Below are 27022 nucleotides of genomic sequence, written 5' to 3'. Positions count from 1 at the left end.
GTTTCCTTGTTGGAGGAACACTTCCTGCAGTTGGTTCTTTTCAAGGTTGCCTGCTCCCTCCCCTTTCCTTCTCTGCCCTTAACATTTTAGAGACAGGAGGCTTGCAAATTGCCCTTCCTGAAAAGGCTGACAGAAAACCCTGCCAGTTCTATTTGATTTGCCTCATCCTAATACCGCCCTGGGGATGGCTTGGGTGCAAAGCACTCGTCCACCTCATGACTCTCCAGTTCTCACTGCTGTTACTGCATTCTTTTTAGCAAGAAAGAGATGGGACCTTGAGGACTTCAAAAAATTTCTAATGCCAGCCCCCAAGGCACTGCACATATCAAGCTCTCTCCTCCCACAGCCTCAATAGGAAGAAAATCAGTCCAGAGAAATCCATGGTCTTCAGAGATAAGCTCTGCTGCTCTAGTTGCACAGTACAGGAAGCCAGAACCCACTCTTAGGGGAAATCACATTATAAAGGACCTAAAACTTCACCCAGCACTGACACAAGTCTTCTCCTTGGCCGGTGGGTACAGGGATAGATAGAGAACCATAATGACCCATCCCAGACCAGCTCCCCCAACCCCCAAGAGATGTAAGTTCCCCAAAGAAAAAGCTAGCTTCTCAGGGGATATCACACACAAAATATAGTAAGTGTTATATTTTGTCCAGAGTGCTATGGTGGCTTATGTAAGACAGGAAGAAGCTGGGAATCTGCCAAAGCTTTCAAGGTGGGACTAGGAATACAGTAAAAATTTCTTAATTTGAAGATGTGAAAAAAGAGTGTTCCAGGGCAAGTGGGTCAGTCTGAGCAAATAAACAGAGCAGCAAAGGTTAGAGTGGTATCTCTGTTCTTCTTTTGTCAACTTCAAGAGACCCAGTTTGGTGGAGGTGCGTAAAGGGAAGTGAAGTGGGAGTAGAGGCTATACACATGGCCTGGGAGCAGGCTGGATGAATGCAATCCTACCATAACTTGCGGGGAGCTAATGGGGACTGTTCCCAAAGGTCAAAAGACAAGGGCACCAAGGCTGAGCGCTCAGGCTTTGCTGATGAAGAGAGAGCAGGAATGATGACACGTTACCGGCTCCATCAATCTCTCTGAAGGCTGGATTTATCAAATCTGTCACTGGCCATTCCCCAGCTGTCACCGAAGTCTGTCACACACCCCATAGTTGTGTTTGGCACTTTGAGGCAGGCTTGGGGGATTAGACATATGGAACTGGGGCTGGCTGGGCAACAAGGGTCAATATGTGGCTGTGGACCAGTTCAATTCATGGACTCTTCCTGTGCTCCCAGGTCTGGAGGTACTTAGGGAAGTTTCAAATGGACTCTCGGCCTTAAAGCTTCTATAATATAGATATGGAAATAAATGGAAGATAAGTAAAATAATTAGAAGCTAGTAAGGATCTATATCACAGATCCCCAATATCAAGACACTGATGGGAAAAAATGAATAGCCCTCAATAACCATGTAATCATACCATTATTTAAATGAATATATGATGAAGCTCAGCAGGTTTTGAGAGACAAAAATAAGCAGGAGGAGAAAACTGTCACTTGGGACATAACTGGAAGCGTGCCTCCGTAAGATGGATCCATTAGCCGTGTGAAGATGGAACAGAGGAGAGAGATCAGTTAGAAGGTGACTGCATCAGGGCAGGGAAGAGATGGGTGCCTGGGTGAGTCAGGGCCCCCAGGTGTGGGAAGGAGGAAAGGCAATAACAACAACAATGACAACAATAATAATAAACAAAATTTTAAAAGGAAAAAAATTTGACTAGAAGTAGAGCGTAAGAGAGGGTCACATTTTTTTTTAATTGAAATATAGTTGATTTACAATGCTGTGTTAGTTTCAGGCGTACAGCAAAGGGATTCAGATATACATATATATATGTGATTGTGTATATATATATATTCTTTTTCAGATTCTTTTCTATTATAGGTTATTGCAAGATATTGAATATAGTTCCCTGTGCTATACACACACAGGGAACTATAAATTTTGAATTAAATTTGAATGATGGGCTTTATTTAGATGCTTTTCTGGAATATCCAGATATTTAATCTAATCATTCCAAGGACTACTAATTTATTTTTATTTATTTATTTTTGCTTTTTAATTTACTTATTATTGAAGTATAGTTGACTTACAATGTTGTGTTAGTTTTTGGTATACAGCAAAGTGGTTCAGTTATATATATGCGTATATATATTTTTTCATATACATATTCTTTTTACATATATGTATTCCTTTTCATATTCTTTTCCATTATAGGTTATTACAAGACATTGAATATAGTTCCCCGTGATGTATAGTAGGACCTTGTTGCTTATCAATTTTATATATATATAGTAGTGTGTATCTGTTAATCCCAAACTCCTAATTTATCCTTCCCCCCACTGCCCCTTTCCCCTTTGGTAACCGTAAGTTTGTTTTCTATGTCTGTGAGTCTGTTTCTGTTTTGTAAATAACTTCATTTGTATCATTTTTTTAGATTCCGCATATAAGTAATATCATATGATATTTGTCTTTCTCTGTCAGACTTACTTCACTTAGTATGATAATCTCTAGGTCCATCCATGTTGCTGCAAATGACATTATTTCATTCTTTTTTATGGCTGAGTAATAAATAGTCCATTGTGTGTGTGTGTGTGTGTGTGTGTGTGTATACCACATCTTCTTTATCCATTCGTCAATGGACATTTAGGTTGCTTCCATGTCTTGGCTGTTGTAAATAGTGCTGCTGTGAACATTGGGGTGCCTTTATCTTTTTGAATGAGAGTTTTCATCTTTTCTGGATAAATGCTCAGGAGTGGGATTGCTGGATCATATGGTAGCTCTACTTTTAGTTTTTTAATGTATCTCCAGACTGTTTTCCATAGTGACTGCACCAGTTTACAGAGAGGGTCACTTCTGAAAGCTCCAGTCATTTTACCTGGGCAGGGGGAGATTTTACACACAGGCCCCTGGGACTAGAGCTGGTGCAACGTTGGAAGAGATGAGCAGGGGTCACAGTGCTTCAGTCACAAGCTGGTCCGAGGGTTCACAAGGGACTGCTGGCTGCCTGGGAAGCAGCCAGGGGCAACTCCTCTCTGGCTTGCCGGTCCCTCCCTCTCCCTTCCTCTGCTGTGTGATCTTCAAACAACAGTTTTCTCCCTGCTGTGAAACTCAGCTCTTGAAATGTGTACTAGTGCATCTGTCAGAGGGAACAGGTTTCATGGTAGGTTGGACAGTGGAAAGATGGTTACATAAAAATAGAAAAAAAAAATTGGCAATTAAAGAAAAGGAAAAAAAGAAAAGTATCGCAATGGCTTTTGTAGGGAGGCAAGTGTTTTGGTGCAGCGAGGACTGAGTGAAGAGGGTCAAACCTGGATAAGACTCCTGGCTCTACCAACCACCGTGGCAATTTTCTTAACCTTTCAGAGCCTCAGATTCCCCAAATTCTAAATAGGCATAATGATACATCTGATGTTTCATGTAAGAATAAAGTTGAGGTATCAATGTGAAAAGTCTGGCATAAGGCTTGCCACAGAGTAAAAGGTCAATACTAGTTCTCACACTCTCCCCTTTCTGCTGATTATTGCCTCTAGCCTGAGCTGTCCACAGGCCCTGAGGAAGGGAGGAATGGCAAGGAGAAGAAGTTGTGATTGTTTTTTTCTTCCTGACTTTCAGGAAGCAAGGAAGGACCCTAAACAATGCGTCCACGTCCCCTGCCTCTGAGGTTGGATATTGCTTAGCATGGCCTTTCCTGGAGTAGCTGAGGCTGTTTGGCTTTGGATCACAAGTCTTCTTGTTCTGGGACATTTTCTCATCATGACTATAGTTAGATCAGCCAGGCAGGCATTGGAATTAAGCAAGTCAAGAGAGTGAGAGCCTTTCAGATCAGAATTTGTGACTCCATCTCATAGAATTCTTTTTAAACATCTTTATTGGAATATAATTGCTTTACAGTGTTGTGTTAGTTTCTACTGTATAACAAAGTGAATCAGCTATATGCATACGTACATCCCCATATCCATTCCCTCTTGCGGCTTCCTCCCAGCCTCCTTATCCCACCCCTCTAGGTGATCACAAAGCACCAAGCTGATCTCCCTGTGCCATGCAGCTGCTTCCCACTAGCTAGCTATTTTACATTTGCTAGTGTATATACGTCAATGCTACTCTCTCACTTCGTCCCAGCTTACCCTTCCCCCTCCCCATGTCCTCAAGTCCATTCTCTACATCTGTGCCTTTATTCCTTTACTCCTGCCCCTAGGTTCATTAGAACCAATTTTTTTTTTAGATTCCATATATATTTGTTAGCATACGGTATTTGTTTTTCTCTTCCTGACTTACTTCACTCTTTATGACAGATTCTAAGTCCACCCACCTCACTACAAGTAACTCAATTTCGTTTCTTTTTATGGCTGAGTAATATTCCATTGTATATATGTGCCACTTCTTCTTTATCTATTCATCTGTTGATGGACATTTAGGTTGCTTCCATGTCCTGGCTATTGTAAATAGTGCTGCAATGAACACTGTGGTACATGACTCTTTTTGAATTATGATTTTCTCAGGGTATATGCCCAGTAGTGGGATTGCTGGGTCATATGGTAGTCCTATTTTTAGTTTTTTAAGGAACCTCCATACTGTTCTCTATAGTGGCTGTATCGATTTACATTCCCACCAACAGTGCAAAAGGGTTCCCTTTTCTCCACACCCTTTCCAGCATTTAATGTTTGTAGATTTTTTGATGATGGCCATTCTGACTGGTGTGAAGTGACACCTCATTGTAGTTTTGATTTACATTTTTCTAATGATTAGTGATGTTGAGCATCTTTTCATGTGTTTGTTGGCAATCTGTATATCTTCTTTGGAGAAACGACTATTTAGGTCTTCTGCCCATTTTTGGATTGGGTTGTTTGTTTTTTTTGATACTGAGCTGCATGAGAGGCTTGTATATTTTGGAGATTAATCATTTGTCAGTTGCTTCGTTTGCAAATATTTTCTCCCATTCTGAGGGTTGTCTTTTCATCTTGTTTATGGTTTCCTTTGCTGTGCAAAAGCTTTTAAGTTTCATTAGGTCCCATTTGTTCATTTTTGTTTTTATTTCCATTTCTCTAGGAGATGGGTCAAAAAGGATCTTGCTGTGATCTATGTCACAGTGTTCTGGCTAGGTTTTCCTCTAAGACTTTTATAGTGTCTGACCTTACATTTAGGTCTTTAATCCATTTTGGGTTTATTTTTGTGTATGGTGTTAGGGAGTGTTCTAATTTCATATTTTTACACATATCTGTCCAGTTTTCCCAGCACCACTTATTGAAGAGGCTGTCTTTTCTCCACTGTATATTCTTGTCTCCTTTATGAAAGATATGGTGACCATATGTACGTGGGTTTATCTCTGGGCTTTCTATCCTGTTCCATTGATCTATATTTCTGTTTTTGTGCCAGTACCATACTGTCTTGATTACTGTAGCTTTGTAGTATAGTCTGAAGTCAGGGAGCCTGATTCCTCCAGCTCCGTTTTTTGTTCTCAAGATTGCTTTGGCTGTTCGGGGTCTTTTGTGTTTCCATACAAATTGTGAAATGTTTTGTTCTAGTTCTGGGAAAAATGCCATTGGTAGTTTGATAGGGATTGCACTGAATCTGTAGATTGCTTTGGGTAGTATAGTCATTTTCACAATGTTGATTCTTCCAATCCAAGAACATGGTACATCTCTCCATCTGTTTCTGTCATCTTTAATTTCTTTCATCAGTGTCATAGTTTTCTGCATACAGGTCTTCTGTCTCTTTAGGTAGGTTTATTCCTAGGTATTTTATTCTTATTGCTGCAATGGTAAACGGGAGTGCTTCCTTAATTTCTCTTTCAGATTTTTCATTATTAGTGTATAGGAATGCAAGAGATTTCTGCGCATTCATTTTGTATCCTGCTACTTTACCAAATTCGTTGATTAGCTCTAGTAGTTTTCTGGTAGCATCTTTAGGATTCTCGATGTATAGTATCGTGTCATCTGCAAACAGTGACAGCTTTACTTCTTTGCCGATTTGGATTCCTTTTATTTCTTTTTCTTCTCTGACTGCTGTGGCTAAAACTTCCAAAACTAAGTTGAATAATAGTGGTGAGAGTGGGAAACCTTGTCTTGTTCCTGATCTTAGTGGAAATGGTTTCAGTTTTTCACCCTTGAGGATGATCTTGGCTGTGGGTTTGTTATATATGGCCTTTATTATGTTGAGGTAAGTTCCCTCTATGCCCACCTTCTGGAGAGTTTTTATCATAAATGGGTGTTGAATTTTGTCAAAAGCTTTTTCTGCATCTATTGAGATTATCATATGGTTTTTGTACTTCAATTTGTTAATATGGTGTATCACATTGATTGATTTGCATATATTGAAGGATCCTTGCATTCCTAGGATAAACTCCACTTGATCATGGTGTATGAACCTTTTAATGTGCTGTTGTATTCAGTTTGCTAGTATTTTGTTGAGAATTTTTGCATCTATGTTCATCAGTGATATTGGCCTGTAGTTTTCTTTTTTTGTGACATCTTTGTCTGGTTTTGGTATCAGGGTGATGGCGGCCTCGAAGAATGAGTTTGGGAGTATTTCTCCCTCTGCTCTATTTTGGAAGAGTTTGAGAAGGATAGGTGTTAGCTCTACTCTAAATGTTTGGTAGAATTCGCCTGTGAAGCCATCTGGTCCTGGGCCTTTGTTTGTTGGAAGATTTTAAATCACAGTTTCAATTTCAGTGCTTGTGACTGGTCTGTTTATATTTTCTATTTCTTCCTGGTTCAGTCTCAGAAGGTTGTGCTTTTCTAAGAATTTGTCCATTTCTTCCAGGTTGTCCATTTTATTGGCATATAGTTGCTTGTAGTAACCTCTCATGATCCTTTGTATTTCTGCAGTGTCAGTTGTTACTTCTCCTTTTTCATTTCTAATTCTGTTGATCTGAGTCTTCTCCCTTTTTTTTCTTGATGAGTCTGGCTAATGGTTTATCAATCTTGTTTATCTTCTCAAAGAACCAGCTTTTAGTTTTATTGATCTTTGCTATTGTTTCTTTCATTTCTTTCTCATTTATTTCTGATCTGATCTTTATGATTTCTTTCCTACTGCTAACTTTGGGGGTTTTTTTGTTCTTCTTTCTCTAATTGCTTTAGGTGTAAGGTTAGGTTGTTTATTTGAGATGTTTCTTGTTTCTTTTTTTTTTTTTTAAACATCTTTATTGAAGTATAATTGCCTTACAATGGTGTGTTAGCTTCTGCTTTACAACAAAGTTAATCAGTTATACATATACAATATGTTCCCATATCTCTTCCCTCTTGCATCTCCCTCCCTCCCACCCTCCCCATCCCACCCCTCTAGGTGGTCACAAAGCACCAAGCTGATCTCCCTGTGCTATGCGGCTGCTTCCCACTAGCTATCTATTTTACATTTGGTAGTGTATATATGTCCATGACACTCTCTCACCCTGTCACATCTCACCCCACCCCCTCCCCATATCCTCAAGTCCATTCTCTAGTAGGTCTGTGTCTTTATTCCCGCCTTGCCACTAGGTTCTTCATGGCTTTTTTTTTCCCTTAGATTCCGTATATATGTGTTAGCATACTGTATTTGTTTTTCTCTTTCTGACTTACTTCACTCTGTATGACAGACTCTAACTCCATCCACCTCATTACAAATACCTCCATTTCATTTCTTTTTATGGCTGAGTAATATTCCATTGTATATATGTGCCACATCTTCGTTATCCATTCATCTGTCGATGGACATTTAGGTTGCTTCCATGTCCTGGCTATTGTAAATAGAGCTGCAACGAACATTTTGGTACATGACTCTTTTTGAACTATGGTTTTCTCAGGGTATATGCCCAGTAGTGGGATTGCTGGATCGTATGGTAGTTCTATTTGTAGTTTTTTAAGGAACCTCCATACTGTTCTCCATAGTGGCTGTATCAATTTACATTCCCACCAACAGTGCAAGAGAGTTCCCTTTCCTCCACACCCTCTCCAGCATTTATTGTTTCTAGATTTTTTGATGATGGCCATTCTGACCGGTGTGAGATGATATCTCATTGTAGTTTTGATTTGCATTTCTCTAATGATTAATGATTTCAATTTCTTAAATTTACCAAGGTTTGATTTGTGGTTCGAGATATGATCTATCCTAGAGAATGTTCCATGAGTACTTGAGAAGAAAGTGTATCCTGTTGTTTTTGGATGGAACGTCCTATAAATATCAATTAAGTCCATGTTGTTTAATGTGTCATTTAAAGCTTGTGTTTCCTTATTTATTTTCATTTTGGATGATCTGTCCACTGGTGAAAGTGGGGTATTAAAGTCCCCTACTATTACTGTGTTACTGTTGATTTTTCCTTTTATGGCTGCTAGCATTTGCCTTATGTATTGAGGTGCTCCAATATTGGGTGCATAAATATTTACAATTGTTATATCTTCTTCTTGGTTGATCCTTTGATCATTATGTAGTGTCCTTCTTTGTCTCTTATAATAGTCTTTATTTTAAAGTCTATTTTGTTTCATATGAGAATTGCTACTCCAGCTTTCTTTTGATTTCCATTTGCATGGAATATCTTTTTCCATCCCCTCACTTTCTGTCTGTATGTGTCCGAAGGTCTGAAGTGGGTCTGCTGTAGATAGCATATATATGGGTCTTGTTTTTGTATCCATTCAGCCAGTCTATGCCTTTTGGTTGGAGCATTTAATCCATTTACATTTAAGGTAATTATTGATATGTATGTTCCTATGACCATTTTCTTAATTGTTTTGTGTTTGTTATTGTGGGTTTTTTCCTTCTCCTGTGTTTCCTGCCTAGAGCAGTTCCTTTAGCATTTGTTGTAAAGCTGGTTTGGTGGTGCTGAATTCTCTTAACTTTTGCTTATCTGTAAAGGTTTTAATTTCTCTGTCGAATCTGAATGAGATCCTTGCTGGGTAGAGTAATCTTGGTTGTAGCTTTTTCCCGTTCATAATTTTCAATATATCCTGCCACTCCGTTCTGGCTTGCAGAGTGTCTGCTGAAAGATCAGCTGTTAACCTTACGGGGATTTCACTGTATGTTATTTGTTGCTTTTCCCTTGCTGCTTTCAATATTTTTTCTTTGTATTTAATTTTTGATTAATATGTGTCTCGGTGTGTTTCTCTTTGGGTTTATCCTGTATGGGACTCTCTGCACTTCCTGGACTTGATTGACTATTTCCCTTCCCATGTTAGGGAAGTTTTCGACTATAATCTCTTCAAATATTTTCTCAGACCCTTTCTTTTTTTCTTCTTCTTCTGGGATGCCTGTAATTTGAATGTTGGTGCATTTAATGTTGTCCCAGAGGTCTCTGCGAGTGTCCTCAATTATTTTCATTCTTTTTTCTTTATTCTGCTCCCTGGCAGTTATTTCCACCACATTTATTTGGTCTTATAGGTTTTTACCTTGCTCCTTCCTCTGCAACAAATTTTTTTGTCGTTTCAATTTTTTTTTTTTTTTTGATGGTTGGTGCTGCTTTCCTGTCTTACTGGTTGTTTGGCCTGAGATGTCCAGCACTGGAGTTTGTAGGCAGTTGGATAGAGCTGGGTCTTGGTGCTGAGATGAAGACCTCTGGGAGGCCTCACTCCGATTGATATTCCCTGGTGTCTGAAGTTCTCTGTTAGTCCAGTGGTCTGGACTCAGAGCTCCCATCGCAGGAGTTCGGGCCCAACCTCTGCCCTGGGAACCAAGATCCCGCAAGCTCTCAGGCTGAAACTTCTTTCCAGGGACTAAGTCGGAAAGGAAGGACTAATTTCTTTAAGCAGGAGCACAGCAAGAGGGCAGGAAGGCAGGCAGGCCCAAAAAACCATTCTTATCCACTCTGATTCTGATAGTATTATTCTGGTATATTAATCACCTCCTATTCATAGTCAGATTATACTTTGCAATCCAAAAATGTTAATACCCTGACTGAACTCACCATTCTGGCAAGAATCCTTTATATCGATAAATACTGATTGAGGCCTATGTTCTTCTTAACTATTTACCTGGAGTAGTGGGATATTAGTACTTGAACCGTTCATTATGATTAGAATGTCCTTGTTGCTCGTGAAGATTAGAGGTCCCAACCCTTCGCTCTGTTCAGTGGCCACCAACTGGATCCTTAGTTTCACTTAACTTCTTGGAAAATGCATCTTGTTGTTCACAAAGACAACAGGAGGGTGGTGAGGAAATGTATCACTTCTTCGGTAATAAGTGTTGACATGCAGCAAAAATCGATTGAGTGGAACTGAGGTGGTGGCAGTAGCAATGGCTGGAGGCGGGACCCATGTGGAAGTGGCAGGGGCGAGGGAATCCACTCCACCGGCTCGGGAACTACGCTTTTCTCACTTGAAGGGAAAAGGAGGTGTGGAAAGGGGCCGAAGAGCAAGCGAGGATGGATGTGGGAAACGGAGGTGAGGAGGGTAATTCTCCCATCTGGAAGCCCTGGGAAAGCCATCTCATAGTATTTTATATTAAGGGTCTAGCTCAGTAAAGGGACACGGTCATTTTTGAAGGGGTGCTGACTTCTGGTTTCTCTTCCTCTTGCCAGCTATGAGATCCTGGCTGGGCCTCTGGATCTCTTGAAACACCTAATGTGCCATTTGTAATCTGAACTTACACTATCCTATTATACTGAAGGGAGGAAGTTGGAAAAGATAACATTTAAAAAACAATTTTAGTATGAAAACTACAGAGTCATAACTTCACAAAATATGTCTATTTACAAGGCCAAGACTCCCTCCTTCTCAAACCACTCCCCTCCTTGGCAACACTGCTGGCAGCAACCATGCTTGACAAGGCAGGATACAAGAAAATGTTACCATTACTAGATTCTAAAGGGCCACACTCAGAGATAGTTTTTTTCTGGATATCCCTGGAGCTCATTTAAGAAAAAGGTCCATGCCCTCTTAGGATGTCAAATGTCCTTCAAACTTTCCCAGACTGGTGCCTGGATTAAGGAGGCATCTTAATCCATTTAGACAAGTGTTGGTGGGTAGAATAGATCAAAATAGCTAGCTAAAAAATTGCACAAGCAAAAATGTAATTTATTTCAAAGTTTAAATAGCTACCAAAAAGCATAATTCTATCTGTCCAAACCTTAATCCCAATCACTCATTCAAAAATGTCCATTTCTCCTTATTCTTGTAGCTCATTTCATTCAAATTTGGGAACAGGTAGATCAAACTGCTTCAGGTAGCAATTGAAAAATAATGATACAACCTGGTTAAACAAGTTAGCTAAAGTGAACACAGGCCTTCCTCGTTTGCATAAGATGGCATTTCAGCTGGAGAATTTGTTTTATAAACAAGCATTGCGGTTGACGTTCAGCAAGCTCCCTGGTTTCCACTCTAATTGCCAGTTTTGTACTTGAATACTTAAATTATTTACATATTCATGAGATTAGAAATCAGCTCTGACATTGGGAAATTTCAAGCACATGGAAATCTTGCCAAAGCAGCATGGTATATAACGCTCCACATATTTCTTATGAATAACTGAGTGCCTTTTAATGTAGTGCCTTGGGAAACATCATGGCATTAGGTAGGTATCAGTTTCTTAAGTGTTTGTGCTTGTGCAGAAATCATTTGAATAGCCCCAGGGGGTTGAATTTGAAGGATCCATTTATCTTTCATTTCAATCTTGCCCTTTTGACATTAAGGAGCTGCTAGGTCTACTCAAAAACAGAGTTGCTGTAAAGGCAAATACTTTAATATTTAATGGCTTACTGTTATTATAATCAATAATATTTTCTGAGTACCATATATTGGTTCTTGCTTGCTCTGTTCATTCTGGTTCAGTGGTACCTTTTAGTGATTGTCTAAGAGGACATTCAACATTGACTAAATACGTATAACATCACGTATTGGGAAGACACCGGATTACGGCTAAGGAAGCCTTGCGTCTAAACCTAGTTATGCCACACCAGGTGGCTCTCTCCTAGGTCTTTGAATATACATTGGCTGGCATTCACGTGGTGCTAGCCATGTGCCAGGCTCTGTGTTGAGTGTTTTACATACATTATCACAGCATCCTCAAACAGTCCTGTGAGCCAGGTACCGTTATTGCTTCCACTTCACAGCTGGCGAAACTCTACAAGTTAAATGACCTGCTGAAGGTCACATGGCCATTTGGAGGGCCTGACAGAGTACAGAGCTGATGTTCCTGCCTCACTTGCTGTGCTGTCTATCGCTGGTGAGAAACCAATATGACTGAGTTTTGGAAAATGCTGACATCTCTTCCCTTATCAAGCAGTCATTATTTCCCAGAGAATTCCTGGCATTCAAAGCTGTCTTGATAAGCAATGGCCATCTGTTAGTGTTCAGTCAGGAAAAGTAGGAAAGATTAAAAAGAAAGTTGCGTTTGTTTTTTTTTTTTTTTTTTTAAAGACATGTATATGAAACTGTTTAAATAAAATTGCAGGACTGGTAGAAAGAAAGAAAGGAGAAAGCTAAAAGCAGTTCTTCTTTTAAAAATTTACTTTTATGGAAGTTACTAAAATTCTATTGTATGCTCTCAAACACACTGGCAGTATAATTTTCCTTTTCTATCAATATACGATTTTAACTCAAACTCTGTCTTCATTTACACAGAGACTGCCGCTGTTAATATTTAGGGTTTCAATTATTTGTGAATAGGGTTTCCTTATGAAAACGTGCTTTCCTCCTTTAAAGCCATGTTTTGGTTTTAAGTGTATCTTACACATATTTACCAAAATACTGAAGGTGAGGCCACCAGGCAAGCCTTAGGATTTCTTATTTCTTTCATAAACTTTGATACTTTGGAATATAGAGGAGAACAGAGATCCTGCAAGCTCCCACATGGTATATTACTTGGACTGCTGACTCACAGGGCTTCAGAACAAGTGAGACAACACAAACTCATGAATATTCTAGAACGGCCACAAAATGAAGGTTGACCCACCAAACTGTCCTAAGGGTTTTGTCCTCCCTCCACAGAATTGATCAATCATTTGTATGCATTTTTTTTTTAATGCACAAAACAATGGAACGTTTCCTGAAATAAAACTGACAGGAAGATCCATGAACAGGAGAAAAACAAAGATAAGGGGAAAGACAGAGAAATAAGAAAAAAGGTGATCTGGGGACTAAGACAAGGCAGCAGATGAGGTTGACTTGCCCTGCACGGCTTTCTGTTTTAAGTTTTTGAGTTAGTTATAAATGCTTAAAAATAGGAAAATGTCATATCTCCAACAAAGCAGGATTACTTCTCTCGTAAAACTCTGAAAAGTCTGGTGACATTGAATGAGCCATCCTCGGTGGCAAGAACAGCAGGTGGGAGCTCACCAAGACCCCCCACCACACCCCACCCTCCTGAATGAACACGTGCTCTCCAGTTTCCCACAGCCCAGACCCAGCTGCCGTGTTCAGGTAGTTGCTTGCTTATCTGTGTAGGAACTGAGTCCACGGTCTAGAAGGACTTGTGCATCCAGAGTGGGGAGAAAAAGCTCACTGTGGAGGACTGGAGAAAAGTGGACCCTCCTGCTCATGGTCAGGGGCAGCAGGTACATCTGTAGGAGAGGGCTTGCCGCCCAGATAAGCCGAGCAAGGGGGTCTCTCCTCCCCAGCTATGAGGCACTCTGAGTCCCAGGAGCGTTCACGTTGGCTTCACAACATTGCAGACTCGCCCCTATACAATTCGCTCCACAGTGTAACCCCTAACAGAGAGGCCCCGAGCCCAGCGCCCCAGGATGGTCAGCAGAGCTGAGGTAGATGCCTATTCTTATGCACTTCTCCTGTTTTTTTCTTTCAGTCACATCTGCGTTTTGTTTTCCCTAATTTCCACTGTTTCCCAACACATCATGTTTAGTGAGGTGTTTGAGACAGACTGAGAGATGCCATTGGAGGCAATGTTTCAGAGCACAGTTTGTACCCTAGTTTATTGCTAAACTAAAATAAAGATATAATCTGGCACACTTGGCCTGCTGCTAAGCCTTCCTTGGGTGGTTTCCTGTACTGAGGCAAGAAAGTGGGGGGAAAACAAGGAAGGAAGCGGAAGCTCTGTACCTCTGTTCTCCTGGCTGCTCCGTTTCCAAATGCCAAGAAACAAAAGGAAGGAGCAGAATGTTTGGTTTGCCTACTGCTTAATTACAGAAATAACAAAACTAAATAACGGAGAGTGAGATGTTGGTGGTCCTGGTATAAATGCTGTGGAATTCTTCACGACATCCACAGTGATTCACGGCTGTTTTGTAGGAAGCTTAAAAGGTGAGGCTGTACATAACAGGTATCCCTCTGCCCATTTGGCATGAAGTTTCCCTAATGTCTATAATGCTTATTTTTCTGAAAGTTCCAGGGCTTTCCAAAGGCACATCCTCACATAGACCCTTCAGAGGCCAAGGAGTCTATCGCCTGTGTCTATACCATGGAAGTCCCCCAACAGGGCTTTTCAAGAAGTCAAGCTACTTCTTTTAGAGCTTCAAAGGGGAAAAGGTCCCAAACCTTTTCTCTTCAGTCATTCTAGTGGTGGCTGGAGAGTCACATGCTCATTCAAAAAAATTTTACCTCTTGGCAATCACCTAGATATTTAATATCATAGGTAGATTTCTCTAAGAAAAAATAAGAAAAAAGGCTAAAATGTCAAAATAACCTGATCTTATGAATTTTGAGGGCATTTGGTCATACACATTTCTCCCTGATTAAAGCCTTTTTTTTTTTTTTTTTTTTAAATCTGGCTTCCTATGGAATTGATGGCCAGTAAAACTCTATCTTGGGCCAGAAAGCACAATCTGTTCAACCAAACTCTTTCGAGTCCCTTAAAATGCTCACATCAAAAAGCCTCTACTGAGAGTCCAGACACTCAAGGTGAAATGCAGTTGGAGCAGAACGCCACGGACCATATGGGCTCTTCCCTGCAAGCCAGAGATCCAGACTTTGTCTTCGGGGCCCTCAAAGTCTCATTCACTAAAGGTGAGAGAAAGCAATGGCAGGGAAATAAGGGAAAAGTAAAGGTGGCTATGTATTCAAAAGGGGAGCGTATGCCTCAAAAGACTGACAGCAAACAAGGGAAGAGAGGAGAGGAGGACCATGCGCAGGTAAGTGCTGACGGAGCTGCCACCTCAACGCAACAACTTCTGACAGACGGTGCTCCCTACCTGAGGATTCTGTTCACCACAGGCTGGCTGAAAACAGCATCTGGCAAAGGGAACCCTAGCACCTAAGCTACCATCTTTGCTGAGAGTTCTGCAACAGTAGCAACTGTCACAGACATGTTGATGAACAACACTTACATGAACGAATACGTGTTCCCATTTCCAAAAGTCACTGGCCTGCCAACACTAGCACGGGGCCCTCCTTAGGGCCCATGGCTGCATCTCATCAGGGTTCAAAGCTCCGTGATGCGTGGGTGATTGCCAGCTATTATTTCCATATCACTGACCCACTTGAGTGGCCACAGACCTCCTCCACTTGACTTCGGGCCAACACCACCAGCTAACGGCTCATTGGATGGCTGCAGCCCACTCCACTCCCCGCTAATGCCCCGCTCCTCATGCTATGATTCAAGCCCTGATATACGGAGCCCTTCCCCAACCCCTACTCATATTAGCAGGTGATCCATAATTCTTTTTTCCCAGGATGATTTCTCCTTCATTGTCTTCTGGAGAAACAGAGAGCTTAGCAGAAAGGCTGGCTTCTGCCCCTTTGCTAATCTCCAGATATCACCATCCATTTAGTAGTGAAACCTACTAAATATCATATTCAAATTCCAATTGCTAAACTTAGACATGTGACACTAATGAGTGGTTTTCCCCTTTGGGAAAATTCATTAACGTCTAAGATTTTTGGTTTGTTAGCTACATACAGAGCAAAGACTGTTAAGGCTCCTTCTACCTCTAAAATGACAGAATTCATTTGGTCTATGGTCACAAAAGATACTTTTTGGTCCTGACCAAGACTACTGTGATACCATCCTAACTGGTCTTCTAGCTTTTGACCTCACAGCACCATAGTTCATTCTAATATTACTACCAGATTAATCTTTGTAATCTATAGCTCTGAACACATAATTCCACTGACCAAAATGATCAAAAGGCTCCTAATTGGGAAAACAAAAATTATTTTGCCTAACAGTCAAAGTGGTCCAAAAAAAATTAAGATTAGGTTCCAGGAGTACATGTATAATTAACTTTCCCAAATTTCAGTTTCAGCCAAATAGACACATTCACAATCCTGTTTACATGAGTTTTCTAACTTTACAACTTTATATTATTGTTTATGACATCCCTCTTGTGCAAAACGCGCCCCCTCCGCCCCCCACAGAAATACGACATTCATTAAAGTCCAGGTGAAATCATTTTATAAGATCTCCATCTCCTAAACTTGGGCTGCCAATTTCATATAACCCATCCAGCTACTCTGGCTGGGTATCTACCATGTGTGAATGAAGGATCTATCTGCCTTTTTAGTCCCTCTTAGACTACTGACCTCACATGTATTTATATTCTTTCCCTAGATGGAATGAATACTCCTCGATATAGTTATTTTATAGCAACAGTGCATCATGCTGAGCACATAAAACAGACATGGAGTCTAATATTTGTGGGGTTTTTTTTTTTCTTTTCAGTCTCATTGGAAGTGCACCTGCAATTATAACTATCCACACAAACACATTTTAAGGCAAAGAAGCCAACCCCAAGTACCAATTCCCATACATGGCTGAGTCGGAGCCACGTGTCCCAACTCCTCCAGAGTTATCCACTCGGCCACTGTGCTCACGGCATCACTGTCTGAAGTCCTGGCACGTGAAGGGTTAAATTTTTGGGCATCTCCTCCGACACAACGGCAAAGATGCATAGTTTTCACCTAGCCAGGTAAATCTGGCCCTCACTGTGCCTCTGGCATCAGGGGGAAAATTAACCAACTGTCAAATAAAATACAGAAACCCAGTGATTAAATGACTAACACTCTGTGTCCTGAGCTGCTCAGCTTTGCCTCTGGTAACTGCACCATCCTGGACTAGACGCACCGTGGCTTGACTCCAGGCATGAAATTGTACATTCTGCTGAACGGGGAGCCAGGCTGCTCGAGAGGAAAAAAATACTAATTGTAAGTCTTTCCTGTTTTTAGGTTAATGCGCATTTTATTTGGCAGTAAGGGCAGTGTGAATAAAACTCCAATCCTGAGAATTTTAATTTGCTTCCTCAAAAATGCTCACGTTGGGCTTCCCTGGTGGCGCAGTGGTTGAGAATCTGCCTGCCAATGCAGGGGACATGGGTTCGAGCCCTGGTCTGGGAAGATCCCACATGCCGCGGAGCAACTAGGCCCGTGAGCCACAACTACTGAGCCTGTGCGTCTGGAGCCTGTGCTCCGCAACGAGAGAGGCCGCGATAGTGAGAGGCCCGCGCAACGCAATGAAGAGTGGCCCCCGCTCGCCGCAACTAGAGAAAGCCCTCGCACAGAAACGAAGACCCAACACAGCCATAAAAAAAATAAAATTAATTAATTAATTTAAAAAAAATGCTCATGTCAGTAGAGACCTTGAAAAGTTGTTTATACTACTCCCCTCCCTTCAGGAAGAACCCCACACAGCTATACCAGCCCAGACGGTTTTAACCACCTGGTTAAGTATTCTAGGATTTTAACCCTAGAATATTCTCCTCACTCAGGAAAGTCCAGTATTTCTTTAAATATATGTAATTTGTAACATATAATTCTTCTGAGGACAATTCTCAGAATGACCTCACTGAACCATGAATTTCACGAAGAGCATTTGAATATTTTACCTATTTTCCTTTTGGCTTTTATGGCTAGAGCCTCTCTCACATTTGCCTTTGTATACTTTTTTCCTCTAATTCTAATCTGATTGTCTTTGCTGTTGCTAGCCTTATATTCTACCTGAAAATGTAAGTTCCTTAAAAGCTGGAGCTACATGTATTTTATAATGTATCTGCAGTACAGAGTACATGATATATTTTATAGCATTTATCCCATAAAATGCATATACATATTGCGTGTGCACACACACACATATATACACACAGATAAACATACAATAGCATAACTTCATTCAATGCCTTCCTAAAACGTAGACCTATCCTTCAGCCTAACCAGCAAGAGAAGAAAAGTCCTGAGAGTGCCTGATTCTCAATGTTATCTATGCACATTTCTCTCACTATTTTAGCATATCACTAGCTAATGTTCTTCACTCTTTCAGGGTCATCCTTCCCTTTAAGGCTCTGAGAAAAGCTATGGGTTCTTTATTCCAAAAAAAAATGATCACATCTCACATACACAAAGCACTGTCTCAGATTCCATGGGGGTTTCCTGATGGCCTGAAGCTTCCAGGTAAGAACTGCTTCTCCACAATGTCTTCCTTAGGGTCTGGCTTTTCCTGTGTGTGCTGTTTCAGATGCTCACACAGCTCAAACAAGCAGCCTGAGATCCACATTGCTGCCCCTCGCCCCACCGGCACAGGGTCCAAGCTGCTGCACAGAACCAACCTGACAGCTGAGAAGAAGCGTATAGATGACTAAGTAGCTGTCTTTCCCTAGGACAGCCATACACCGCTGCCTGGAACAAGGGAATCACGCTCACCTTTTGGTCTTGGCTGTATGCCAGAATCCAGTCCTCTTGCTTGGGGTGGAAAAGTAAGCTCTGGATGTAAAAGTTCAGCCGGTACTTTTGATAGGTTGCCCCTTCGTCCGAGCTGATCAGTAAACTGCTCTCAATCTCCGGGTCTGTGAGCAACATAATCTGCGGCAGAGGATTGTTCAGGAAAGAAAACAACGGAAAGGTAAGTGTGTAAATTCACAAAGCTTAAAGATGAGCTAAACTTATGACAAGGGAGGGAAAAGGAACAGGCAAAGAACGCTTGCCCAAACAAGGACCTTGACTCTGTCAGGTTCGCTCTCCTACCTTGGACCAAGGCCATGAAACTGTTTTCACCAAGAAATGAAAGAGGCAGGACGGACTGAAAGGGAGGAGGAGGAAACGTAGGAGTGCATTTTCTTCCCTCCTATAGGGCTCCTTGGTTTTTTTCCCCAAGGCTATTTCCTTAATCTGAAATATTTCCCATTGTTCCCCTAACCCCAGCCCTCCTTCCTGCTGAGCCTCGTCTAGTCTCCATTTTGGGGGGATGAAACTTGTCACAGTCTTTTGTGAGAAATGTAGAAAGAAGTAGAAAGAGGATGGAGTCCACTGGTTTTTCTCTCCATCGCAAACCCTCCTGTTCACATCAACAATATGCTATGTCATCCTTTAGTCTAATTTTCTGAGTCTTGAGTCAAAGACTGTGCATTCAAAAGCCTGCTCTGGGTATTGTCCAAAGGCTCCTTTGCCACCTGCTAACATATTAATAGTTTACTTATTTATTTTCTTTATTGTCTATACATTCTCTCTAGAACACAAACCCATGAGAATAGTGATATTTGATATTTCTCTATTTTTATCCCCACAAGTGCCTTCCCAGCAGCTAGAATGAGGCCCAGCATATATTACATATGCAATAAATATTTGACATGAATGAACGAAAGTTAAAGGAATGAATGGAAAGTTTTCAGAGTAGTCACATAGATCTAGAAAAATGCCCAGAGTAATTTGAGCAGATATGAATGTAAGTTCCAGGGAAAAAGTCATTGGATGCCCTTCTCCATCTTTGGCCTATTGACAAGAGAACATGCTATACTCATGTAAAAAGTCACAGCTCCAGAGGCTTGGGACTTTCTCCTTTTGAGGGTTAATCTTGGCCATAGCAGCATGAACAATCCACAATAGGAGCCAGATGGAGGAGCTACTCTGAAAACTGCTTTTTACTCCCTTGTTTTACGCCTCTAGGAATATGTGATAAAGCACCTCATTCCCGACTCTGCAGGTTGCCTTTCACTCAGTCAAAGTGCACACCTAACGCCTCCAGTCAGGTGGCCTTAATGCTACCCACTGACTTCTTCCCCAACAACTTATTCATTGGCACTTTCTGAGTTTGGTTTGGAGAAGCATGAAAGATGTGCTTAATGTGTGGCCATATGATGAGAGATCACTGCAGCCCAGGGTTTAAAGATTACCAGCTAAGGATGTGGCAGTTCCAGAAAAAGGAGAGAGAGAGAGAAAGGAAGGAAAAAAACAAAACAAAACTAGAGCCCTGTCATAAGAGAACAGAGTGCCAGGCAAACACACAGGGCTTTCTCAGGCATTTGGAGGCAATCGTATTAAAACCTCAGGTTAGTGTCATCTTCCAAAGTGGTGTCCGATCACTGCAAATGGCACCTGACGGTCGCACACCAGACACGCTCAGCCTGAACTGTGTTTATGTTACCCAGGATGAATTTCAGGTTCCTCGCTGTTCTTTCACCCTGCCCTTCTCGAAGAGGAGAAAGGGACGGATGAAATGGAGTGAGAGGAACACTGTGGCTGTCAGCTCTGTTCCGGACAAGATGGAGAGCACACACAAAACTGGAGACTAACTGCCTCCCCTCCCGTGTTCTGGTGAAGCCACTGTCCATCGACCATAAATTCTGACAAAGTTATAGGTCTCTCTGTCTTGTAGTCACCAAGCAGACAGTGTTCCCTTTTTGGATAACTGATGCAGAACCATCAAGCAATCTGCTAAGTACAAACTTCCGTGTCATCCTTAAAGTCTATTGTATGTACTAAGCAAGGACGATCAGATGGCTCCTAAATTCACAAGAGTATTTCCAGGGGATTTCACGATATTTACTGGCACACAAAAGCTGTCATTTTCCAAAAACAAATAAGTCATCAAATGATCATATTGCTTTGTGTCTCCAACCACAATTAACAATAATATGTAACAGCCTTTTGCACTACTGCCAGCAAGTAATTTCTATGATAATATGAAGAGGCTCAATTTTACAGAGCATCTATTGTCTCAGGCGAGGTGATTTTCCCCCTTCTGCTTTTCTATGTCCCTGTAAACCAGAATATGTTTACTCTCTTCCCACGAGTGCAGATCTCACCACCTGCTTGTCCTGGCAGACTACTTCATCAAAATAAAAACCCTGGGCCTACAGAATATTCTCAAATCAAGTTGATTATTTATCATTTATTTAAAATATTTCTGATACTCATTTATACTCTGAGTCATCAAACTGTATGAGATATTCTGCATCCAAGTACTATTGGATGAGGGAGGTAGAATAATACAAATATTTTCAAACATATGGTTATTTAATATTAAGTAAATAAAACTCCCGGCTTCCTCAGTCTTTTCTTCTGGGTACTAAAAATATGTAGACCAAAATCTCACCATTTCTTTACAGTCTTCACCTAAAACGTTCTATTTGGGAATATGACATTTTGGAAATTATAGAAGATGTCAGGAAATTCCCCCTGTAAGATTTATAGATGTATCTGTATTACACAAACCTTCCAGTGGTTCCTCTTTCAAATCTCTGCTCCAATCCACTCAAAACAAACAGGTCAGTCTGGATCCATTTTTGTTTAGCCATTTTTTATTGCAAAAACAACTCTGTAAGACTGCCAGTAGAATTCAAAATAAAAGAAAAATAGGGACTTCCCTGGTGGCACAGTGGTTAAGAATCCGCCTGCCAATGCAGGGGACATGCCGTGATCCCTGGTCCGGGAAGATCCCACATGCTGCGGAGCAACTAAGCCCGTGCGTCACAACTTCTGAGCCTGCGCTCTAGAGCCCACGAGCCACAACTACTGAAGCCTGCGGGCCTAGAGCTCGTGCTCTACAACAAGAGAAGCCACCGCAATGAGAAGCCCGTGCACCACAACGAAGAGTAGCCCTGCTCACCGCAACTAGAGAAAGCCCGCGCGCAGCAACGAAGACCCAACGCAGCCATAAATAAACAAACAAACATACTTACAAAGAAAAATAAATTGACCCTATCCCATCAACAAGTGAAACCATGTTTGTGCCCCCTTCTACTTCTTTATCCGCGGCTACATATCATATCACGGATTGAGTTTTTGGTTGGTTTTTTTTTTTCATTTAATATTATGGCCTATATTCATTTCCACCTGAACTGTAAACACACAAATGCATATACACACATTAATACACACCACTGTATACAATGTATTTCAATTGCTTAATCACAAGCTTCAACACAGTTAGGTTACAACTGGTTCAGTGGTTGAACCATAGTAAGCGCTTAATGAACTATTAATTGGATTAGTGGAATCTTATTATTTCAGTCTTCAAGTTAGAATCTTTGAGTAATTATATTTCAAATGAGTTAAAGTTTGTTCTGTCATGTTGTAGGTTATGAAAAGTAAATATGTTAGTAAGCAAATAAAGAATTTAAGTAAGATCTAAATAGAAAATGTTTAACCCATTTGAGAAAAAAGATACAGTGCAAATAACAAGTGTGATCCAATCTTTAGATGAAAATGATGCCCTTTATAAATAAAGTTCTATCTTCTCAAGAAGGTATTCTACTAGGAAATATTATCAAAATAGAAACTTCAAATTAGTGAATATTCCTCAAAAAATAATAGCTTACATTCCTTAAATATATTCAGTGATCCCTGTTTTTGCTGATTTACATTGGCTATCTTCTTTCGGCTTTTTTTTTCTTTTTTTAATTAATTAATTTATTTTTGGCTGTATTGGGTCTTCGTTGCTGCACGCGGGCTTTCTCTAGCTGTGGCGAGCGGGGGTTACTCTTCGTTGTGGTGCGCGGGCTTTTCATTGTGGTGGCTTCTCTTGTTGCGGAGCATGGGCTCTAGGCACGCAGGCTTCAGTAGTTGTGGCACGCAGGCTCAGTAGTTGTGGCCCACAGGCTCAGTAGTTGTGGCACATGGACTTAGTTGCTCCAAGGCATGTGGGATCTTCCCGGACCAGGGCTCAAAACCATGTCCCCTGCATAGGCAGATTCTTAACCACTGCGTCACCAGGGAAGCTCCCTTTTGGCTTTTCATGTGACTCTGAATAAATGGTGTTTTGCTGTGTTTAATCCTCTGCATTCTGGAATATGATGTGAATGACAGAACTTTAAAAGACCTTTATAAAAGGCATGACTCCAAACTCTGCAGGATTCCTGAAGTGAGCTCTCTAAAAAGAGGGCTTGTTTGCCTAGCATAAAGCTTGTTGCATAGTAGGTCCATACATCTTTGTAAATGAACAAATGAATGAATAAAGGAATGAGTCCTCTTCGTCCCTGCTTCTGCTAAATGCAGTTCATGGATCCCGGTGACACTGAGAGTTCTGAGTCCTCTTAAACAAATCCCTGCTGTTCTACTTGGAAGTAAGTGGCGTGGGTAGAGACAATGGGAAGAGTCTGCCCTTAACAGGAAAGTAATTATTCTCTGTTCAGATCAGCCCATGAGTGATTAGAACCAGTTTACTCCTGCCCTGCAGGGTGTGCTGCACTCACTGCATCTACAGGTGAACTGTTTTCCACAGAAAGTCAATAATGGTGACACCGGCGCCCACCACCCAATTCTAAGCAATCGTTCATCATCCACTTCAGGGGAAGGAAGAAACTTTATTTGCTTTTCCTAGAGGTGATAAATGAACGTGAAATGCAATTTATAGATTTCAAATATGTCACTTCTACCATTTTTTTGGTATTAGTCCTTCTGAAAGCTCAGTGTCATCAAACATCAAATGCATCTCCACTCTCTTTGACTTGCTCCAGATTCAAAATATGGTTCCATGATGTAATTCTGCAGAAGGTTGCTTGACAGCTTTCTGATCCTTCCAGGTATCTACTCAGAACATTCCTCCCAGAAGAATGCTCCTACTATTTAGTCTTCCATTCTTTTCCTAGGTGTGTTGTTCTTGGAATGCCATTATTTACCTATTTAGGCAGGGTGGAGTTGTTAATAAGAGGCAGCTTCACCACCCCAAGGCATACACTTTTTCCCACCATTTCTTTGGTCCTAAAGCAAAGAGTATTTACTCGATGTGTTGTTCATTATTTGTTTGCTCATTTGTCTACTCCTTGTCATTCACGGACTGGAATCAAGAAGAGGTAATGTACTAGGGATATCTCTCTTGCTTTGCTCAAGGCTTAACTCAGATCCAGATGCCCATATCACAGGTGCATAATAAGTAATTTCCATAGTAATAGTGACAATGACAAAGAAAAATAACAATAGCAGCAATTGGGCACTCTAGCTATCTAGCCACTCTATTCAAACAAAAATCTATCTATAAATAGTATAAGAGGCTATCTGCAAAACTCTGGCTCCAATATAAAAAACAAATTAAGCAAAATGTAATCAGAGCAAGTAAATAATTGGCTGACCTATGTGGATGGAAGAGCTGCCTATTCCCAATGTGAGGTGGGCATTTATCCTTCCCAGATGAGCTGAGGGTGAAAGCAACAAGTGCTTAGCAATGGGCAACTGTTTGGAGGACAGTATTAGGGAAAGTTACACAGGATCCCAGAATGACCCATGAAAAGGAAGTCACTGAAGTACAAACAACAGTGAGAAAAGGAGAGGAAAGTGATTAAAAAGAAAAAGGTTCAATCAAGTAAACACAGAAAAGAGTCTGTAGAAAGACATACCCAGTGAGCAATCACTTGTCCTAAGTCCCACTCTCACCCCGTCCCCCAAACTCAGTGAAGCTCACCTAATGTTCATTAACCCACCCATGTTCATTAACACAAAGGAGGGTCATTCAATACTAAGAAACCAGGAGACCGTATGGACAATAGACCATCTTCTTGAGACCTGAATATTGACTCAATGAAATTGGAGAGAAACTTTTGCACTGTATTCTGTAAGTTTACTTTTGAACTTTTTTTTTTTTATGAGGACTCAAAGATTTTGAATTTTCAGGGGGAAAAAAAGAGTTTTCAAGAAGTGTATCAAACAATTTCAGTCCTTCATACTTCTCTTAATAGCCTTAGAAGACCCAACCTATTACCTATTATGTAATAATAATGATAATTCAGTCCATACTCTTTTTGCCAAACCCTGTAAGGCACAGAAGAGTAACATTCACCAGGAATGATAACATATGGGTTACATATCGGTTACACTCCTTGGAAGACAGTTCAAGAAAGAAAGTTTATGGAAGATTGCTTCCGATTTCTCTTGGGACTATGGAACACAACCCTCTCTTTCGAGTTAACTTAGAGAATCTCAAACTAAAAAACACCATTTCACTGTGAGACTCTGTTCCCATTACTGTGACCCTCTGCGTGCATATGGGCAGGTTGATATGCTGGGCTGAGTGTGGGGATACTGAACCACACCCTTGTTTTCCACAAGAAGAGCCATGACCAAATCCTAAACCTGACCTTTGTCAATGTTGCTGTGGATGTGTGTACTTCCTCAGAAAAGAGGAAGAAAGTAAGTTTAGTGAATCCCACTCATGCCATGAGAAGAAGGAAAAACAAACCATAAATATATACTATAATCACAGTATCCCACGGGGCCTAACTCCAAAGATGGATTTGAGTTTCATTTCTGCCATGTCTCTGATGCCAATTTGAAGATCTCACAGCTCACTTCATCTTTTTTTGAGCCTCCGTTTCATCATTGAGGGTAGTGATACTATAAAAAAGCTTATATGTATTGAGCATCTGCTATGTACCAGGCACTCCACTAAACCTTTAAAATATATTACCTCATTAAACTGTTAAAATACTTCAGATAGATATTATGTCCATTTGACAGAAGAGGAAATGAGGCTTTGAGGAATGAGGTGATTTGTTCTAGGTCACACTGCCGATCAGTGGTAAAGATATCTATGGGATCAAATAAGATCATCTGTGTGAAAGCAATGTTGAGCTTTGTGCCAATGATACCATTATTACTTCACAAAGAATGTCACATTAGTACTGTATGTTCTGATAAAATGTGATAGTTGAGTTCTAAAAAAGAAAGAGATAAACCTTGTATTACAAATATCTCATAAAAATACTGCTTAGATGGGAAGAAGGGGAGGGCAATCAGGGACTAGGAGTTAAATAATGGAGATTCAATAACAAGATGATTGGTAAGATATTCTTGAAGAAATATAGATATTTTTGGGAGGGGGCTTTAAATATAAATCTATGGAAGCAAAATACCCAGTCCTGGTTCACACTCAGATTTTTCACAATGGTGCTGGCCTCCTTTTCCTTATTCTTCTACCTTCGCTCCTCCATAAAACTGGTTTTATGCTTTATCATAAGTATGGGTGAGAAAAAAATGATAGAAATGGTCAAAAAAGCTCTGACCTAATGACAGTACAGGTAGGGAAACAAACATTTCCATACAAGCTTGTTTTCAAAAAAGTTTATGCAAAAGCCAATAAAAATCATTACAATGTAAACAGATCCTATAAACAGATCCTATGTCTAATTGGCATTTAAAAAATAAACTCATTTTGCTGGAGAAATTGCTATTATTACATTAAGGGGATAGTAGGGTATATGGACTATTCATTAATGCTTAGCATTGTGTCATCTGGTTTTAAAATATGGCATTTTTAAAGGAAAAGAATGATGTACAAACTTGAGATTTTTATTTTTGCAGTCACTATGGAGACTGATTAAATACCTTGAGAATATTTGAGCTGCCTTAAAAATCCCAGCATTATCCATAGCCTCTGCTCAAACTCAATCAGAACACACTTCTATGGTCATTACAAGTCCCAGAGTAACTTCTCTCTTAAATCCCCAAAGAGCTACAAATGCCAAAAGGTTACATCATTTTAAAATGTTAGCTGCTATCAGAGGGAGCCGTGATGCTGGGAGAAATGGACATTCATCTTCTTTGCTCATGGGAAACTTTACAAGAAATGATGTTCATTTAATGGTAAGAAATCTCTTTATTCCACTAGAAATGATAAAGGAGAGGAGGTGGGGAGAAAGAGCAAGAAAGAGAAGCTATCAGTATATGTTAACATTGATTTAGGTGAGAGACATACCATTTGGGGTAAAATCGCTAAGTTGTGCATTTGATTTTAGAGTTTGAATAAATATCAAGTTGAAAGTCAGAATAAGAGGAAGAGCCCGTAGGAATGAATCCCTTATGAAAATCAGGGAAAAGAACATACCCACATGCTTCATTCTTTGCTCTCCTAGGATCATCATTCTGAGGAGTATGGTTTAATTTTACTTATATTAATGCTTCATGGTAAACGGACAAATATACCAGGGTG

The 27022-nt window shown here is 40.5% G+C and overlaps 1 protein-coding gene across 8 annotated transcripts in view; it reads right to left on the bottom strand.

The window, feature by feature from the left end:
* SORCS1 (sortilin related VPS10 domain containing receptor 1) overlaps positions 1-27022 on the bottom strand; it is a 577597-nt gene that overhangs the window by 208144 nt on the left and 342431 nt on the right. For all 8 annotated transcript variants that reach the window (XM_059899261.1, XM_059899265.1, XM_059899263.1 and 5 more), the window contains exon 4: positions 18529-18687. In XM_059899261.1, coding sequence (XP_059755244.1) covers positions 18529-18687 — 159 coding nt within the window. The remainder of the gene's footprint in view (positions 1-18528; positions 18688-27022) is intronic.

The sequence above is a fragment of the Balaenoptera ricei genome, chromosome 16, assembly GCF_028023285.1.
Source record: "Balaenoptera ricei isolate mBalRic1 chromosome 16, mBalRic1.hap2, whole genome shotgun sequence".
Classification (NCBI taxonomy): domain Eukaryota; kingdom Metazoa; phylum Chordata; class Mammalia; order Artiodactyla; family Balaenopteridae; genus Balaenoptera; species Balaenoptera ricei.
This window is presented reverse-complemented; position numbering and strand designations above follow the sequence as displayed.